This window comes from Hippoglossus hippoglossus, chromosome 23 (genome assembly GCF_009819705.1).
Source record: "Hippoglossus hippoglossus isolate fHipHip1 chromosome 23, fHipHip1.pri, whole genome shotgun sequence".
NCBI lineage: Eukaryota > Metazoa > Chordata > Actinopteri > Pleuronectiformes > Pleuronectidae > Hippoglossus > Hippoglossus hippoglossus.
This window is the reverse complement of record NC_047173.1, coordinates 13,354,097-13,372,857: the sequence shown is the minus strand read 5'-3', so window position 1 is coordinate 13,372,857 and position 18,761 is coordinate 13,354,097. Positions and strand designations below refer to the sequence as shown.

The window sequence follows — 18,761 nt, the reverse complement described above, 5'->3', positions numbered from 1 at the left end:
TAAAAAAGGACAAAATTACATTTTCCTTTTTGGAAATTTTATTCAAATCAAGATAATTAAAATTGAATCTCTTGCTCCTCTAATTCTGGTTATTCAATAATGACCAGAATTAAAAAGTAGTGTTGGCATTCTTTTGCATACAAAACATTAAGGAATATTGGCCATGAATATAGACAGGACTCTAAAATGTTTGCATTTTTTGGACAATTTTTCTCAAACAATATTAAATAAAAATAAATTACCTACAGTACATATTCATAATTGTAGAACAGAATAATGTTCTAAGGTTAAAAGAACACAATAACATTTGTTTGGCTTCAAGTCTACAGATATAAAGGAAAGGTTTTCCTGAAACAGCAGATAAAAAACCCAAAGATATATTTCCCTATGCATTCATAGGTTCTGCCTCCTGCTAAAAAAACCAATAATGACATTAAGTCACTATCATTAAGATATTCACATACCATAAGTATGATAATTCGCCCCTAAATCACTGTCATGCTATGTTGTAAGAGATTTTGGTTCATAATTCTAAATGCGGATGTTTACAACAACATAAGGCACAACTAGTGGGCAACAGCCGCCTCAGTTCAGCGTCTAACTCGAAGGTTCCTTCAAGACTTTGTTGTTACTTTTATTTTAAACAAACTGAAATCTTCATGTTTTCTGGAACTGAAAATGAGCTTTTCCCCGAGACACAACAATAAAGTCAGTTGATGCCAACTAGTGTAAAAATATTTCACAAACATGCAAGTTTGACCTATGTCACAAGTCCAATTACTTTAGACCAGCATCCAAATTGCAGAGTCATTGATTGGGGGAAATAAGAATTAGCCAATGACATGTAGATGAGTTTCATTTTGTTAGATGACAATGGACGTCAGGAGACGGAAGCAGAGGATGACATCCCTCGAAATTGGTGGTTTAATCTCATTGCCGTCCAGCCGGAGGTAGCGCAATCGAGGGACACTTTCATTGATAGAGTCGTCAACACTGTCAATGGAGACAGGGCAGATATTGGAGCCGCTTACACCTGTAAAAACAACAAAAGGAAATCAAGGTTACATTACATGCAACGGATGAAAGAACTCTCCTCAATGCATCTTGAACTGAAATGAATCATAGACTTACTTTTGATCTTGTTGTGGTCGAGGAGAAGGTGTTCAAGGCCTGAGGAAATGACGGGCACCTCAGTCAGCTGGTTGTGGGACAGTTGCAAATCCAAAATGCTGGAGATATTAAACACATTTGGGGGAACTCCACTGCTCCCAAGTTTGTTGTGGTTGAGCCTCAGGAATGCCACTTTGGGCAATCCTTTAAAGTAGCCGGCTGGGATCTTCTCAATGTTGTTGCCATCCAGAAAAAGCTGAGTGGTGGTGGGTGGGAGGCCAAGAGGCATGCTTGTCAGCTGGTTCTTGGCTAGGTTGATCTGTACCAGGTTGTTTAGACCCTTCAGGCTCACCTCAGTCACAGCATCATCCATCAGCTTGTTCCCCTGGAGGTCCAGGAGGCTCAGCTTATCCAGACCAATGAACACACCAGCGGGGATCTTGGAGATGCGGTTGCGAGAGAGACGTAGATGCTCCAGACTGGCTGGCAGGGGCGATGGCACCGAAGACAAGAGGTTGTCATCCATGTACAGGTGCGCCAGGTTAGACATTGCACTCAGGACACCTTCTTCCACTCCTTCACTTGTGATTTTGTTGTGGTTTAGGGTCAGCCAGCGCAGTTGTGTGGCATTACGCAGGGCATCAGCTGACAGCACTTCTATTAAATTGTTCTGCAAGTAGAGATACCATGTGTTTTTAGGGATTTGGGGGATGGTCTTCAGGCCTTTGTTGTCACAGTAGACAGCACGCGGGAAGTTTGGGGGGCAGTGACACTCTTTAGGGCAGGCTTGGATCTGGGCAATGTATTCCTCGTAAGGCATGTCCTGGCCGATGACGGACCCGACCAGGCACAAGATGCAGAGAAGGCTCGTGAGATGTGCCATTTTGAAATCCAATCTGTGATAGAAAGAGAGAAAAAGCAATGTTATAGGCAAACTGCTGCGTAGGGTGCTGATCAGGGTTACAGGGGCCTTAAGGCAACGAGACACGTGAATGCTCCATATCCATGGTAAATGGGATCAGATAAGATGATATCGTTTAGAAAGGATTGGGGTCTTTGAGGAATTAGGACAATACTGTGATGACCCATGCAACTGTTTGCACGTGAGAACACATGTCTATTTTGTGATTCTTGGTTAAGGAGGCCTATCAATCTCCACCAATCTATCAATCATGTGGCCTGATTCAGTCACAATTGAAACAGCTGACTAAGTATTCACTAATGCAAACAGTTGCCTAAAATAGGCCAAAACCAGCGCGTGTCGCTTACTCTGCCGCTAATGTCATTATGTTTAAATTCCAGTGGCAGCTGCCAGCAGGTCAAGGTAGTCTGCTCTCTCAGGGTCATCACTGTGTCTGCGAGTGACAGGTAAAGCTCCAAAGACAGGATGCAGACCCAGGTCAGGTTTAATTGCATTTGGAAAACCTTTGAATTACGAACTTGAATTGACTTTGCATGTCAGTTATAAAATGCACACTGAACTTCATGTTCATGGTTTGATTGCAAAGTGTGTGGCTAACTATGCCATGCAACTCTTAGATTTATTACTTTGGTTTGTACAGCTGATTTAATTGCAAACAAATGGATATGCAATCACACACATTTCAGCTAAGCATTGCAGATATTCTACTGAGGATAGATGTATTATTGCCTGAAACAATGTCAAGTACAATAAAAAAAAAAAAGAAAGGAGCAAGTAACAAAATCCAAGTCCAGCTCTGCCATCTTCCATCATCCATCTCTTAAGCCTGAACTTGATCCCTCTCAGCTGCCATCTGCTGCTTGTTTAAATTTTTGATGCACTCCACGTTCCTCTGGAACTCATTCTGGGTCGGCCATGGATGGGCACACTTCAAAGACAAACCCGGCACATCTGCTCTGAGAGATGTGCCCCTGTTTTCTCATTGTGCAGCTGTCGAAGCTTCTTGACCCAAGTTCGGAGTACGAGGTGTTGCACAAATGCTAAAAGTGCGATTCTTTCTTCCATAAAACCAAGTTGAAGTTGCTGGACAGATTTATATCAAACCGACCCACACAACCCATCAGTGCCATCCAGATATCCAGCTTACCTTAAATTTAGCACGTTCCTTCTTTCCTGTCCTCCTTCAGCAAGTCAACAAGTGTTGTCGCAAATGATGAGGCTATCCCTCTGACCTCCCTGTATTTGTACCACTAGCTTTTTCATTCAACGTGTGCCAGCCTGTCACTCCTGATAACACTAAAGCTCCTTTTCGGCCAATCAGATGCGGCACGGATCAAAGGTCATAATCCCATGGTATAGCGTACTTAAGCCTTTTCAGTGCATGAGACTTGGCCCACTTAGAAACAGGCTGATGCAAGCCTTCGTGTTCTTTGTTTGCTGACTTCCACATGTACAAACCCTTCCTCCCTTGGGTGCATGCTTGATCTCTTTTTAACTCCACTCACAAATCCTTACTGACCTTTGCACTTTTGCCCTAATTTTGTGCTGTTGCTGTCCACAGTGTGATCAGGATTAATGAATCTGGTTGATTGTAGGCAACAGAGGATGTGGGATGAAGAAGAAAAGCAAAAATACAGTTCAGTATAATTGTAATGTGCACAATATTGTCTTCAAATGTACAGCTCACAGGAGTGGAACCAGCAAGAGGCCATGTAGCCTCGCTGCCAAGACTGTAAGCACGTGATCCCCAAATGTGTACAAGAACTGCCTCATGTTAAACAGGACAACTAGTAGAGAAAGTGGAATTATAAACAAAGTAGAACCTATAGATAATGCAGTACAACGTAACAGAGAAAATAATTTGGCTGACACTGGATATGTATGTATATATATAGAAAGGCGTGTGTGTCTTTTCATGCTCACGGTTGACCTCCTTTCCAGCAGTGTCACCTTGAAGCAGGTGGAAGGCAGCTCTGAAAGAAACTGCAATAGCTTCATTGTACTGGGCAGTGGGATGAGGTGGAGCATCATTAATATTTTGCTGAAAGATCTGCCGGAACTGAAGGATGAAGGGATATGAATAGAAGAGAAGTGTTCTCAAAGTAGTGCTCGAGGGAAATCTGTACATAAAGTGAGTATGAATAGTGTAATTGAATATTACACACTTTGTTTAATGATGAACTATCAGGATTGTGATGAGTTTATGTTCATAAGAGGGAAGGCACTTAGTTTGGTCTCTACAGGTAAAGCATAAAGCACCAATATGACACACTTCTCTTACGCACAAAACATTGTCAGCAGACATGAGAGGTAATGGTTTTATGGGATGGAGGTCAGACTTAATCTGGGGGGATTTCACTGCACGCTGGCCAAGCAAATTGTTTTTGCAGAAGATTGCTAGCGTCAGGATTGGTGACCTCTCCACATGCCAGCATGAGATTGTGCTAATTTCTAGCAATGACGGCAAAGGCTTGAATGCAACAGGATAATCCTCGCTGACTTGGAGCAGCACTTGCCATCAGCCATACAAGCCCATTAGAGTTCCTCCTGTGTTAGCCAAAGGGCATTTGTGCACAGTGATCATTCCTCTACACATGGTCACTCACACAGACAGACATGGGACAGTTAAAGGAACTGTAAGTCAACGACAAATTGACATTTAGATGAATAGACACATGTTTGCATCTTTCCCTGTGACGTCCAAACAAATGTAGCTGGTTGGCCTAAAGTGAGTGTACCACTCTCCACACCTTTATGGTATAATGCTAAAATCTCTAGTTGTTTACAGATGCTAATTTTTGTTGTTGAAGTACAGGTATATGATTGATACGCTCTCTGATTGCTGACAGACTGCAGAGGCTTTTAACCTTACAATTACTTAGCATGCAACATGTTAAGTAACAGGACAGCTGGCTTGTAACCTCTGCACTGAAAATACACCTCCACTCCACCACTATGACTACTACAGGTCCAGCAGCCTCATAAAAGCTTCGTGGATTAAATCAAGAATCAGTCGAAAATGTCCATGTGATAAGAAATTACGCTTAGAATTCTCTATAACTGAGAGAAAAGTGAGAATAACACTTATTCAAGGTGTCAGAAATGTGAATAAAGTTCAAAAATACAGTTAAAGATGTGTGATTCCACTGAAATAAACTTTTTATATATTTGCCCACACAGACGGGACACCCTTGCATCCTAATTACAAAACAACAGCCAATGAGGACATGTGCTTTCACAATTAAATACTCCAGCTGCTGAAAACGATGAGTCAGACTTTACAGATCTCTGAACAGAAATCACTCTAAAAAACTAAAGAGAAACACATGCAGAGGAATATGATAATGCTAATTTCCTGCCAGGGGCTTTGTGTCTGAGCCAGCTATGTTAATTACACCACGGGTTGTATTTGGACTGCACGGGCTTTTTGCAGGATGGGCTCCAGTCGATGGCTTTGCAAAAAATCCACCTCATTAAACATTTGGAGGAGTTAGCATGACTTATACTGCATCCAGTAATGAGAAAGTAACTGTGTTTATGGGTGTAAGTGTAGAGGGAAATAAAACATGTCTGGCAGTGACAGTGATTTTCCAAGATGTGTGTCCAACAACCACAGCTGTTTTTTTTACAAAGTTCCGGGTGTAAACATTGTGAATTGATCGATTATGAAAGTGTAGATCCAGATATTGATGTTATAAAGTAACAGTGACTGAAACAAAAAAAGACACTAAACACTAACATCATTTTTTTTGTATTAACCTCTAGGCTCTGAAAGGCTGGAAAGGTGCACATCAGTGCTAATGATAAAGCAAAGTAACCATTAGCTGTTTGTTTTAATGTCTCACTTCTCCTCTTTCAAATTGATTTATTACAAAAGAAAGATAAGATCTTTACCTGCTTCTCCTGGTTTGAGTGGTCTGCTTGCAGCCAGGTGAGGACTGGTCTTCTTGCTCTTCCAGTGATTAGGTCTGATGATTGTCCACAGCTTCAGTGGCTCTGATTTCCAGTCAAGACAGAGCTAACCTGGTTAGCCTTGTATTGTTGTTGGTCTGAGTCCCACTAGGGCTGCACGTTAGACATGCACTGGTGGAACTACGAGGATGGAGCGTGTGTTGTTGTGGGTGGGAGAGCGATGGTGTGTCAGTTGGGATGTCCTTTCAGAGTTTGGGTTGTCTACCCTCCTGCCAGCCCTGCAGCCTTTTTTTCCTGCCTCTTTGGTCCTGTCCCCTCTTCAGTGTAGACATGGAAGTCATCAGTGTGCTCCTGAGGGTTAAAGGGCTGTCACCCCACCCAACTTAACCATTTGGTCTCTAACTGAGCTGTCTACCCATCACTCACCCGTTTATGGTTCATTTCGGTTCAGAGGCCTCGTGGTGGTTTACTGGGTTGTCAGGTGAGGCCAGAGAGGAGCCTAGAGGAGTTTGAGCTCAGACGTTCACACCCAACTATTTACAGGAGAACTCCCCCCCCCCCCCCCCCCCCCCCCCCAACCCCTTCCCCTCTTTTTAACAACCCAAGTCTTCTCTTTGTAGTTAATGTCCGTGAGTGATGATAAATGACTCGCTGACATCACTTAAGAGAATTTAAACTTGAGGTCATTGCCAGAATGGGCTTCACAATACAACACTGTGTGTTGTGGTGGAACAGGAGCCTCAGACCACAATTAAAGTGAACCACTTCTTTAGAAGCAAACGTCAAACTGTATTGTTTTTGTAGTGACTCACCCATGAGCTCCCATGGACCCTTTTATTCCCAGTAGACAAGGCAGAGTCAGCAACCTTTTTTTCCAACTAGGATTAATGTGAATTTGTAGGTTTGTAAAGATCCGTGTGTCAGCAGCTGGGTTTATCAGAAACTCTTAAAGCAATTGGATTGGATTGGAGTTATTCAGGGTTCCCAAATGATGAATCCCAATGATTTTAATGATCCCCCGACTCTTCTTCTAGTGCCACCATGTGGTTTTGAGCAGAATGCTGGATGGTTTCCCATTAAATGAGATAAAAAAATGATGTGATCCCTCACATCTGTGGTGGCGGGTGAGAAATTCCCTGTTGTTGGGGAACGTTATAGACGCTGAGAATATTGGTCCATCTGCCAATGGGCCATTCCACCAAAATCTGTTAAAACTATTGGATGATTGATGTGAAATGTTGGTATTGATTTATTCATGTCCTCCCAAATGATGAATAACCAAACACAAGTTGTATTAGTCAATCCCTCACAACTGCTGTGTTGGTTGACAAATTCCTTCTCTTGTTTGGGAACTTTATGAACGTTGGAGAACACGAGTAATTTATTACGGCAGCTGAACTATAAAGTTCTTCAGTGCAATGGATCAAAAGTGGTTGTTTTGTGGCAATGCTCTGTTTAAAATGATTTCATGCTGTGACCCCACAACAGACACTAGATGTAAATTATGTTATTCGCTGCACGATGACCTGAAGAATGGAAATGTCCGAGAATCATCAGAAACAGTCTGGACTGAAAGACGGACCTTTGGAGTTGAGCTGCGAGGCTGCAGCAGCTGATTCTACTTTCACTCGACGTCCCCAGCAGAAGGATGTGAAGCTTAAGGCCTTATAAAAGACTTTATTGTCTAGACTGGGGCAGCAGAAGCTTTGCTCGGGATTTAAATAAGGGCCACTCAGGAGGAAGAGGAGGAAATTGTCTCAGATTGGGAACAGGTACGAGTGACCATATAAAAACATGTGAAATGTGAAAAAGGGATCAGAATAAACATGTATCGTGTTGTAATAGCGGTGGCGGTGAGTAGATTGCTAATATTTTTAACCCCCAGACTTGTGTCAGGTTTACCTTTAAATTATACCAGTGTTGGGTGGCATATAGGGAAGCTGTGGGTTTATAAAATCACCCCCCCTCATCACTTAATGACAGTCCAATGCACACACAGCTACTGACTTGCATTTACATAAGTGGGTCCAATTGTACGTACAGCAGCTGGAATACATTACAGTCACCTGGCAGGAATCGAATGGGACATCTGGAAACTATTTACACAACAACTATTTGCCACGAATCTAGTCTACTAATCTACTGGCTCTGAATAGCGTCTGTTCGAAAGAGGAACTCTTGACTAATGCACAGAGAAGAAAAAGAAGCCAAACGCATCCAGCACATGTGGTGCACATCAGCCGGGATGAGTGTTACTGTTAGTGCACGGCTCTGCAGAGGCACCGTTGATATTGTAAAAACCAAAGTGACAAGTGAATGTCAAGCACACACCAAAAGACAGTGTGTGTTAGACTGTGCTCCTGATTTATTACACACACTTTCAGTGCGTTCATATATCACAGGGGACATTTCGGAGGATGTAACAAGGGGCTGTGGTTTGAAGTAGTTTCAAGTGAACCTATATTTCTGTCATTTCTAGCACTTAAATGTCTTTGTCATATTTTACCATCTACATTGGAGGAAAGGACGAGAGACCAAAGAGACAACGAATTAAATTATTTCAAAATCTAATGATTTAAAAAGGAGCAAAGAGTCTTTGGAAAAAACATGAATGATAATGAAAAACAGACTTTTCAGGCTCTGACTGAATCCAGACTCATCTTCTTGGTCCAGTTTAGTCGTCATTATTATGAGTAAATGACACAATAACATGTGCACGACTGCTGGTTTTGAACTATAGTTTAACCTGATGATGACAAGTCCACAAACACAATATCCAGAGCACTATGAGAAATGTGGGGTAGCAGTGGATCTTATGAATCTTGAAATCTTGAACCTTCCCTTAATAAAAAATGACTTCAGCCAAAAAAAATAGAACAAAATACGATTGATTCTTGGAAGCTTTTGAAACATGGTGCAGAAACTAAAAGGAATGTGCTGGTTTGTATGGTTTTCGTTCCATCTGGCACAACGCTCGACACACATTTCTCACACTTTTCCAATCACCACAAGACAAAACGCGTTCCACCTAAATAAACCTGAACAGAATCTAAGAATATGAATAACAACATAAATTCTCATTCCTACGTATTGTTTTCAAGTGACCTGCGAGAGAAAACAGAATTCATTACTTATGGTTCTCTCTGCAGGATTTAGCCTTGATAAACCTACATGCTTTGTCCTAGAATGGTTCACGATTGGCTGTAAAGGAAGATGAAGGTTTTAGTAGAATCACTTCTAACCACAGCAGGCAGATCCTCACACGAGCCAAATATGCAAACCGTGATGTGTCTTATTGGAAACAGGGAAGCTACAGTCCTCTCTCAGGGATACTAATATTAAACTTCCTGCGTTAAAGCTTTACAGACCAAATAAAATAGTCTTCAAACAGCCGTAGATAATTTGTGGTTTCTATCTGAGACAGTTGACGGGAGATTTACACAGGAAATATCTGAAAGCTGCAGGAACAAGCGAAACCCTGCAGACCCTGCATCCCTCCAGGACCAGCAGCCTTTGTTTGACTCCAGCTACAAACCGAACAAAGATGGTTGTATGTAAACGAACGGCTTGAGAGACTCCAAACAGGGGGATAGAGAAATGCTAAGTTAGACCACAATGTAGGGAGCTTTAAAAACAACTGGGCCAAGAACGTAAAGAGTGAAAAGAGAGACAAGTACGGGCTCTGAATAATACCTGGAAGGACTTTCCATCCATCTCAGAAGCTCATTTAGCCTTTTGTGAACCGTGGCTAACACAAGGTTGTTTTAATACTGATATCTGCTACTACACATAGTTATATATATATACTGAATTATCTCTGTGGACAATATGATACACAACAATATTGTTGTATTAACTAAAATGTTTGTTTACTTGTTGCTAAAACTAGACTAAGAGCATAGTTTCTGATGTTGATCATATATATAAAACCACATTTGGGTATTTATACAAACCAATTAAGATACTTCATTTATATCTTTAACAATACTGTGTAACCTTAAAGTTTTATTACACCGGCCATCGTTAACTATCTGACTTTTTTACCAAACTTGTCTCTATTCATAATATAATATAATATAATATAATATAATATGATGAAGCACAAACTTTCGTTCAGGATATGTGTTTTTTAACATGATGTTTCCGTACGTGCTCTACATTAACTACAGGAAATTTAAAAAGCGATATCATACAAATATTTTGGAAACATAGTTTATTCAACTGTGTTCGGTTTCCTCACAGAAAAAAAAATCCAAGAGCAGTAACTGAGTCAAAGGCCACATGAGAAATCACGATGACAAGACAAACCTGAACAAAATGTCATTTTCTCAGAACATGAATTCAATCAGCACGACCGTGTCGCCAAGTTGACTTTGTGTTCTTCTTCTTCTTCTTCTTTTAAAAAAAAGCATTTATCAACTGCAAAAAACACCTTAACTGCAAAAGCTGTAGTTTATTATCAAAGAATGGTACCATGGGATGCATGCAAGAAATGCAAATGTTGTATACAAAGCAGCGATGTGCATGACAGGGGACAGCGAGGAGTTAAAGTCACACGAAGAAACAATCTGACTCGTGATTTCTGAAAGATAAAAGAGACATTCAGTGAGAGGATGTGTTTTTGAGGTCAACGCCAGTGTTACTTGTGTCATTCATTCCATTTCCAACACCAGAAACATGAAAATCCTGCTTTAGTTCAGGGTTTGAAGTGATTCCCAAAAGACACCACAGGAAAGATGATCACTCAAGTCAATCACTGGGACTCATTTGCATCAAGGTATCGAGTTTTAAGTTGGTAAATATTGACAGACAAGGAGTTAACGCTGGAATTCCCCCCCCCCAAAAAAATCCTGTAAGATGCTGAAAATTCAACTGCAACTATTTTACAATTTGATCATCATTTCTCCCCAAAGGCATTAAACACTGAGTACGCAATCCTCATTATAGCTGGTCCTTTGCACAGCAATGGATTCATCATTGTACCCATATTATATTCTACATGCTAAACACTGGAACGTACAAGACGGACAACAAAATGACAACTGAAAAGAGACTGTGGAGAACTTTAGCCGCTGCTTACTCCGTTAAATCTCAATTCGAATACAAGTTAGGAATGTTTAAAGTGTGTGTTTCTAATCAAAGCATATACATTGATTTCTATTCATACAACTTTTTCGTAATTTACTTTTTATATTGTTTTTTTTTGAAGTTTTTGACTCAAAATTATTTTCCAATTTGCCCAGCTTTAGATTTGTTGAAGATTCGTGTGTATCTAATGGATGAAGATACCATATAATACCCTGGATTTGAATCATATCATAAAGGGCACAGATTGGAGGGAGGTCCTTAATGAAACATGATATCTGAAGCCTGGCGCAGGCAGTTGACAGCGTCGGGGGGCATGTTGCTGTGTGTGACGTTGTTGCCGTCCAGACGCAGATGCTTCAGATGGGAAAACGTGATGTAATCGACGAACTTGCAGAAACTTGTCATGTCGATCTCTGCAGAGAATGAAACATAGAGGGAAAGTTATGGAAGTTGGTAGAAAAACAAAATTCTTTGTTAAATACCTCTTGAAAACCTTATGCTCAGAGTTAAAGGTGCCATGGTGAGTTTTTGACCACTAGTAGCGCTAAAGAGCAATGTTTTCCCAAGCGGGTCCTTGTTTTGATAACTTACCTTGAACTCGGCCACATATAAGTTTATCCAATCAAATGTGATTTAGGCTAAACCCGACCATCATACAAAACCACACTGGACCATTAGCTTGTGTGTAGCTCAGTAATGTTAGCAAAAACTATACTATTGCATTTTACACTGTTTGCTCAGAGAAGGTTTTCCCACATATTCTGTTCCCTTTGCAAATATCTGTCATTGATGAAGCTAAAGATTCTCTAACTTCCATTTCACTGTGACTTTGAGAAAACTCCGCAAGGCACCTCTGGGAAAAGACATTTTGAGGCAAATATCTGAAAATGCTGTTTACTGCCACTCACTGCTGATGTCGTTGGCCTGAAGGTAGTATTGCTCCAGCTGACTGTTGATCTCAGGGATGGACTGCAGCTTGTTGAACGACAGGTCCAGCTCCAGCAGTGACGTCACATTGAAAACTCCGGCAGGGATCCCAGCGTCGGCCAGCTTGTTGTGGGAGATCCTTAGGTACCGCAGCGACGGCAGCTTGTTCAGGTATCCGGCTCCAACACTGTCAATGTCGTTGTAGTCAGCATAGAGGATTTCCAGTGAACTGGGGACACCGGCTGGCAGCTTCTTCAGCTTGTTGTGGCTCACATCCAGGGACAGCAGCTTCTTCAGCCCTTTGAAAGCTCCAGAGACGGCATCAGAGGTTAGCTGATTGTGCTGAAGGTTGATGGAGGTCAAATTCTCTTTGTCGGACAGAAGTCCAGAGGGGAACTTGGACAACTTGTTATTCATCATCTTCAGCTCTTCGAGGGCCCTTGAGGGAGGGATGATTGGCTCTTCGAGGTTGTTGTAGCTGAAATACAGCTTCTCCAGGCCAGTGAGTTTGTCGATTGTTCCCTTTGCTATTTTAGCATTAGTGATCTGGTTGTTGTCAAGTATGAGCCAGCGAAGTTCCGCAGTAACGTTATCAAACACTCCAGCCTTGATCTCTTCAATCTGGTTGTTCTGGAGGTACAGGTACTTGATACCTGATGGGACTACGGGAACGAACTTGAGCTTGCGGTTGTCACAATACATGGCAGAGGGGAAGAGGACGGGGCACTCGCATTCTTGATGACAGTTGGGCCCTGAGGGTCCCAGCATGGAAACAGGCTGGTAGTCGTATTCATAATACTGGCACAGGGCCACACTGACCAGTACAGCCAACAGGGGTAAACGAAGAGGAGACATGGCTCCTGGGGATCCAACAAACAGAGACGAGGGGAAAGCAGGGAAACAGAAAGATTAGTTAGAGGTTGGAGTTGCCAAGAGCAACACAATTCAATAAACTCCAAATCCTAAAACAAAAAAGATTTACAACACATCAGTCATGATTAAATAGGAAATATAAACTCATTTTCAAACTGACATGACAAAAAGGATGTCAGTCCTGCCCCCCCCCCCCATCCCCGACACAAACCATACCCCCTGCCACACCCACTCTCCTGAGTGTTAGTGTCTATAATCAATCAAGAGTTCATGTCAACCGATTTCTTGATTCAGTTGTTTGTGTCAAGCCACATCATTGAAGCTTGGACCAAAATCATCTTGATTGATTTCTACATAAACCACCAATGGGAACAATGCAGATGTTCCAATGATGCACAAAACACAAACAGTAATAAATATAATAGAAATCTTAAAGATGTGTTTAAGATTTGAAACAGTAAAAAAAGTGCATGAGGAACTAAATCCAGACCTAGTTCTGGATCGTGGCTGTTCAAAATCCACCATGCAGACAATGCATAACGAGAATAATGAATTCCAGATCCATGAAAAATGCAGACAGACACTGGATCCAAGTGCAACAGATTATTTTCCATGACTGAAGTTACCTAAAAGCCTTGAAAGAGTCATTAAGAAGCCGCTTTAGATCCATGTAAACATGTAAGATTCAGGCAAATACATCGTTGTTGATTTTCTTAATTCAATATGCAAACTATAAAGCTTGTTTTTTTGTTCCATGCATTAGTATTCAAGCCTCCTCTGCTCTAGCACTAGCCCATGCCCATCTCATAACCCCATCCGGAAAACAGAAATAAAGAGGAATAATCCAACAGGAAATCACAAAGCCTTGCCACCAGATGCAAGCTTACCTGAGCTTCTCTCTGTTTGTGTGTGTGGGGTGGAGGGCCAGGAGGTAAGAACAGTGTGGTGTTCAAAAACTGGAGGTCTCTGGAGAAAAACACAGAGGGAAAGAGGGAGAGAGGGGGAGGAGAGAGAGAGAGAGAGAGAGAGAGAGAGAGAGAGAGAGGGGTAGATGGAGAGACAGAAAAGGGAAAAACAGAGGAGGTGGGAGGAGAGGAGGTTTCTGCTTCCTGGAGTTGGTCAAGTCGTCATATCAATCGAAGGTGACATCAGTGTCTGGGGAGCATCATCCCAAAAACTGTGGTAACTAACCTGGAGCAGGTGCAACAGGACTCGGGGATATTTCACCTCTAAATATGTATAGAGGCTGATGTTTCCTCCGCCCTTTCCTCACTTTCACAAATCAGCTTCTTCCTTTAATTGTCCTCCCGACAAAGTGTTTGCATGTTCACCTTGGCGCTGGGTAGACGGCGCATGGAAAAGTCTAAACAGCAGGGGAAGCTATGTGTGGAAAAAATTGTGAAAATTATCTCTGGCAGCCATTTGGGCCAGACGCCGGTTATGGAGAAGACTAAATTCAATCGTGCCTGCTGGGCTGTGAATAAGGCTTCGGAAAATCTGACGGAAAAAAGGTTCCGAGACGGCCAGAGAGTTCTTACATAACCCTTGAAGCAAACATCTTCTTTTCTACTGTTTTTGACGAATGCATGGCAGAAAGGTGGGAGGTTGAAGCAGATCCAATTGATCCCACATGTCTTTGCTACGAATTGTTCCTTTTTTCAGTCTTGCACCCTCACATTTTCTTGCCCATGCACTTAAAAGCCCTGCAATCATCCAGTTCTACAGTAAGCAAGTAGTCAGGCAAATGGATACAACTGACAAGGGGTGGGGTTCTACTTATCTGTAAGATGGAGTTGAAGAAGAATGGAGTAGGGGGGAGAAAATGGCCAAATGTTTCTGCCATTTGCTGGTGGACATCCATCAAGCCGTCGGAGCATGCTGGGAATTGACGGCTGGATTTAATTGGTCGCAGTGCGGTCTGTTACTCTACTCACATACCACACTAAGAGACCATCTTGTGGAAAACCTTCATTCCTCACATTCTAACTCAGATAAATCTGATTTCCCAGCACATGTAGGAGGGAAAATGTCTTGATTGTTGCACATTTTTCTTTTTCTCCCACACCAAAGTAATTTGAGCCGTTCAACTCCCTTTCCAGAAATTGTTATGTCCAATTCTTGCATCTGAAAGGTCATCTCACCTCTTTTCACTGGGAAACAACTGCAGCCAAGTCATACATCTAAAGAAGCTCTCAGCTTAACAAAAGAGAAGAGGAATGTGGAACAACTGTTAACCTTTCTGTGACTAGATCATCTGCATCTTAATCTGAATCTGTGGAACTCAACTCTGACCCAAAATTGATGGAAACAATCAAGTCTTTGTAGATTTCAGGGTTGACTTCAAGTTTGTCCCAAGCGAACGTGAATCCTTCAGCGGAACAGAGGAGAATCAGAATCAGAATCAGAATCAGAATCAGAATTCTTTTTATTGCCAAGTATATATACACATACAGGAAATTGCCTTGGTGTGGTTGGTGCCTTTGGACATAAAAACAACAAATTGGACATACAACAACAATATATACAGAAAAAACAATAGGTTATGTTATGAAAAACAATAGGTTATGTTATAGGAGTGGTTTGCTACTAACTTTCTGCAGCTTGGCCGCCAGCATAGCTAGTTCGTTAGCTCCAGCACGATTCTGCTCTTAATGAATCCTGGGATATGTTTGGCCTGGGAAGGATCCACCCATTGGAAACCTTCAAGAAACCTTGGATAAAGCCTGGTCACGCTGCTGTGACGCATCAGTCTTCAAAAGCAGCCTTCTTAGGACGCGGCCCCTGAACTGGGACACAGCTCTGGTGTCATGTAGGGACGTGCAGCACAGGTGGCTTGTTAAATTTCCCTTTTTCTTTAGATATGGTCCCTCTTTTGTCTGAAAGGTCGACATCTTTATGCACTGCAGTTCTTCTTCATGACATCTTCACAAGAGATGTGGGGAAAGAGAAGCCAGATGTGCTACGTCTGCGATGCAGGTGTTGCATAATGCTTCATAACACATGGTACATACGTGCTGTTCTGCATGTTATCCAATAGATGCCCCTTTTTTCACAAGCTTCATGTAGATGTCCCATTCAACCAATATCTCCTCGACTGCACTGATTCATGGTTTAAATTCAAAGCATATTTTTTCCATAATTTGCATTAATGGTCACACTATCCTCTTCATACGGGCAGAGGTTGGACAAACCCCCTCAGAAGCATCTGCTCCTTTGTTCCCGGACACAATTGCCCTTCGTCAGCAAACAGCCCAAAACATTTATTTGGTTGAGGTTGGTGTGTTGTCACCTCCGTGAACCCAGACTCAAGCTGTTCCAGACGGCTATGGAAAACAAACATTCTGTCATTTTGCTTAGTCACAGTGCTTTGTGTTGATGTCTCGTGCTCTCGTGTCCTTTCCATTCGACCAGATGGCAGACGTCGACTTTCTTTCAGATTTCTTTTCCAGATACTTTGTTTGCACTTAACCGTAACGTTGTGTAATTCTCCTCTAAGTGTGAGAGGTTATAATAACGCAATGTTGCAAATCACTTGATCAGTATCTGATGAAGAAAAAAGAAACAGCTTTTTATGACACCATGTGGGTTCAGTGATGTGAGTTTTTCTTACTTTTTAGTTTAGAAGAATTTATTTATGTAGCTTTTGACCATAACAGCGAGATTGAGCAACAAAGCAGGAAATGCTTGAAACTCACTGGTAGTTTTCAGACAGTAAGAGCATTTATTATTGGTGTAATGTGGATTTTGATGGTGAAGTAACGCTGTATCCTTATTTCCAGTAGCCTAATACAAGGTGCTGTATTTTTTCACACTAGTTTTGTATTTGAATATTTTTTAAGCTGTGTCGAGATTCCGAAGCGATTTAGTTACAGAAACAATCCTTTTTCAAGGCCCAAGGATCTTATTTTGAAACATGAGACAGGTCATGTTCATCATCAGAAGCATGAATGGCTGAAAAGACGTCAAGTGAGACGAGATGCGTCAACACAAAACATCGAAATCGTACAGAGGGACAAATTATCGTACAAATACGATTATTATCGTACATCTGGCAACACTGTATAGAGTAGATGGACAACATGACAGCAAAGTGAAGCCATCATCTGGATCGCCCCCCTGGTGGCTGGTGTTGGGCCATGGCTACAGTATAGGTCATTATTGTTGCTCTCTCCATGTTAGCAGATGGGACATGGGCCAAACTAAAAAAGTTTAAGTGCACAAAATACATTTTTCCAAAGATGGTTTCTGTCATTTAGACACTGATTTATGTTCAAGTGTCTGTTGTTGCACTAATTTTGGTTGTAATTATTTTTTGGCACAATAAAAAGGGAGTGAAATGTCATATATGAAAATCTGTGATGCACAAACTCTGGCTACGAATTACGTCATGAGCACAAGATGGCTGCTCCTATATACGGGGAATTTAGGCTTCATTTTTGTACAGTGGGAGAAGGTGAAGATGCATCGTCCATCTTTATTTACAATCAACTAGCTCAGCCGAATAATGGGGCTAATGTTAGCATAATTAGCTAAGTAACCAATTATCTATAAGTAGTCATATTTTCCAATAAAGGTCATCAGTTGCTGGGTAGAAATTAGTTTTTGTTCACCTCTGTTTTTAATTAAAAAAATCTGTCTTCTTCTGTATGAGAAGGGGTTCTTCAAAAACAACATCTGATGTTTTTAACTTCAAGCTTTGGCTCTTTCTTTCCTTCAAGTGAGTGACATCATCCTTCCTGCATGATTTACAGCACAAGTAGCAGCACTGCATATATCACGCCGTAAATCAAAGATGAAAAATGAAAGGCAAGAACTGGCACACGAGTCGATCTGGCACGTGTGAAAGTGCAGCACAAACCATCGTCCCTGCCACACGGAGGAAAAAACTTTACAACTGAGACACTCGTGCACATGCTCCGACAGAGGTACACAGATGGAGATCCAAGCAAGCATATTAGCAAACAGGGATATTCTTGGACATCTTGGCACGGACACACAGAAGCTTCTAATAAAATCTCAGACGTCGCCCAGACACCACCCTCTGTTCCCACCATGCGGTCGTGTGGTAAGCGCTGCTTAGAGCTCTCATCCCCGTGCAGGCCCGGGTGATTCTCTCACCTGGTCGCATTGACTCTCATGTGCCGCGAGAGTCAACCGGCACCGAGGAGATCCGCTCAAGGCTTCACTGCCGCCTGAGTCACATAGTCCTCCATGTATCTGTCTGCCAGGCGATCGGAGTGTGTTGACATTTTCAAACGTGAACTGTAAACCTACCTCTTCAGTCGGGCTTCTGACTAACAACAACCTTTTAGACATTTTTAGTTTTTATTTATTTACAGTTCACTCTCTGTTCACATCATTAAGGACTTTCACTTATTCTTTACTGTATCAGTTTTATCTCAACTTCTGTTTAACTCTATTTTATTTAGTTTTATTATTATTATATTATAAATTATTCTATTTATTTTATTTAAATTTTACTGCATGTATTTATCTCAAATAGTTGTTTTAATTGTTTCCTCTCTTGCTTGTTTTTTTTTCATACATTTGTATCAAATGTGGAGCACTTTGAATTGCACTAACCTGCATGAAAGGTGCTATATAAATAAAGTTTGATTTGATATAGTTCTTAATTATGGGTCTACTGGACCATTAGAGTGTAGAAAATGGGTATAATCCCATGTGTGTGTGCGTAGACTGTGTTTGGTCCATGTCAGAAGTCGCAGATTGAAATAACCTGCTCTGCACATTTTGCTTTCCGCAGAGATCTCAGCACTCAGGGTTTGACTTGGTGAAGCAGCTCCGGTTACGTTGGTTGCATAACGTGCCACAAGGCAGCAACTTAACGTAGGGACACACTCTCATGTGCACGTTAAACAGTTAAATCACAACACACACAGACAGTGGCACGGAGCCTAAAGCTATAACT

General features: G+C 41.6%; 2 protein-coding genes across 3 annotated transcripts; both read right to left on the bottom strand.

The window, feature by feature from the left end:
- Window positions 1-472: 472 nt before the first annotated feature.
- kera (keratocan) lies at window positions 473-6,253 on the bottom strand. Of its 2 annotated transcripts, none has more exons than XM_034578351.1 (3): window positions 5,927-6,253; window positions 1,132-2,006; window positions 473-1,033 (listed from the first exon to the last, which is right to left on the bottom strand). In XM_034578351.1, the coding sequence occupies exons 2-3, from the start codon at window positions 1,991-1,993 to the stop codon at window positions 864-866; spliced, it is 1,032 nt and encodes a 343-aa protein (XP_034434242.1). In that variant the 5' UTR covers window positions 1,994-2,006; window positions 5,927-6,253; the 3' UTR covers window positions 473-863. The 2 variants fall into 2 exon arrangements, with proteins under 2 accessions (XP_034434242.1, XP_034434243.1); XM_034578352.1 differs by lacking the exon at window positions 5,927-6,253 and adding an exon at window positions 3,180-3,244.
- Window positions 6,254-10,140: 3,887 nt separating this feature from the next.
- lum (lumican) lies at window positions 10,141-13,877 on the bottom strand. The gene is made up of 3 exons (XM_034578572.1): window positions 13,720-13,877; window positions 11,941-12,819; window positions 10,141-11,445 (listed from the first exon to the last, which is right to left on the bottom strand). The coding sequence occupies exons 2-3, from the start codon at window positions 12,812-12,814 to the stop codon at window positions 11,291-11,293; spliced, it is 1,029 nt and encodes a 342-aa protein (XP_034434463.1). The 5' UTR covers window positions 12,815-12,819; window positions 13,720-13,877; the 3' UTR covers window positions 10,141-11,290.
- Window positions 13,878-18,761: the final 4,884 nt, after the last annotated feature.

What these genes read in the sequence shown, in the direction of transcription:
- kera (XM_034578351.1), bottom strand. Translation starts at nt 1,993, where the DNA reads ATGGCACATCTCACGAGCCTTCTCTGCATCTTGTGCCTGGTCGGGTCC. An exon ending in CGACCACAACAAGATCAAAA is followed by an intron (nt 1,034 to 1,131) that starts GTAAGTCTATGA and finishes TTGTTTTTACAG; the next exon opens with GTGTAAGCGGCTCCAATATC.
- lum (XM_034578572.1), bottom strand. Translation starts at nt 12,814, where the DNA reads ATGTCTCCTCTTCGTTTACCCCTGTTGGCTGTACTGGTCAGTGTGGCC. An exon ending in TCAGGCCAACGACATCAGCA is followed by an intron (nt 11,446 to 11,940) that starts GTGAGTGGCAGT and finishes CATTCTCTGCAG; the next exon opens with AGATCGACATGACAAGTTTC.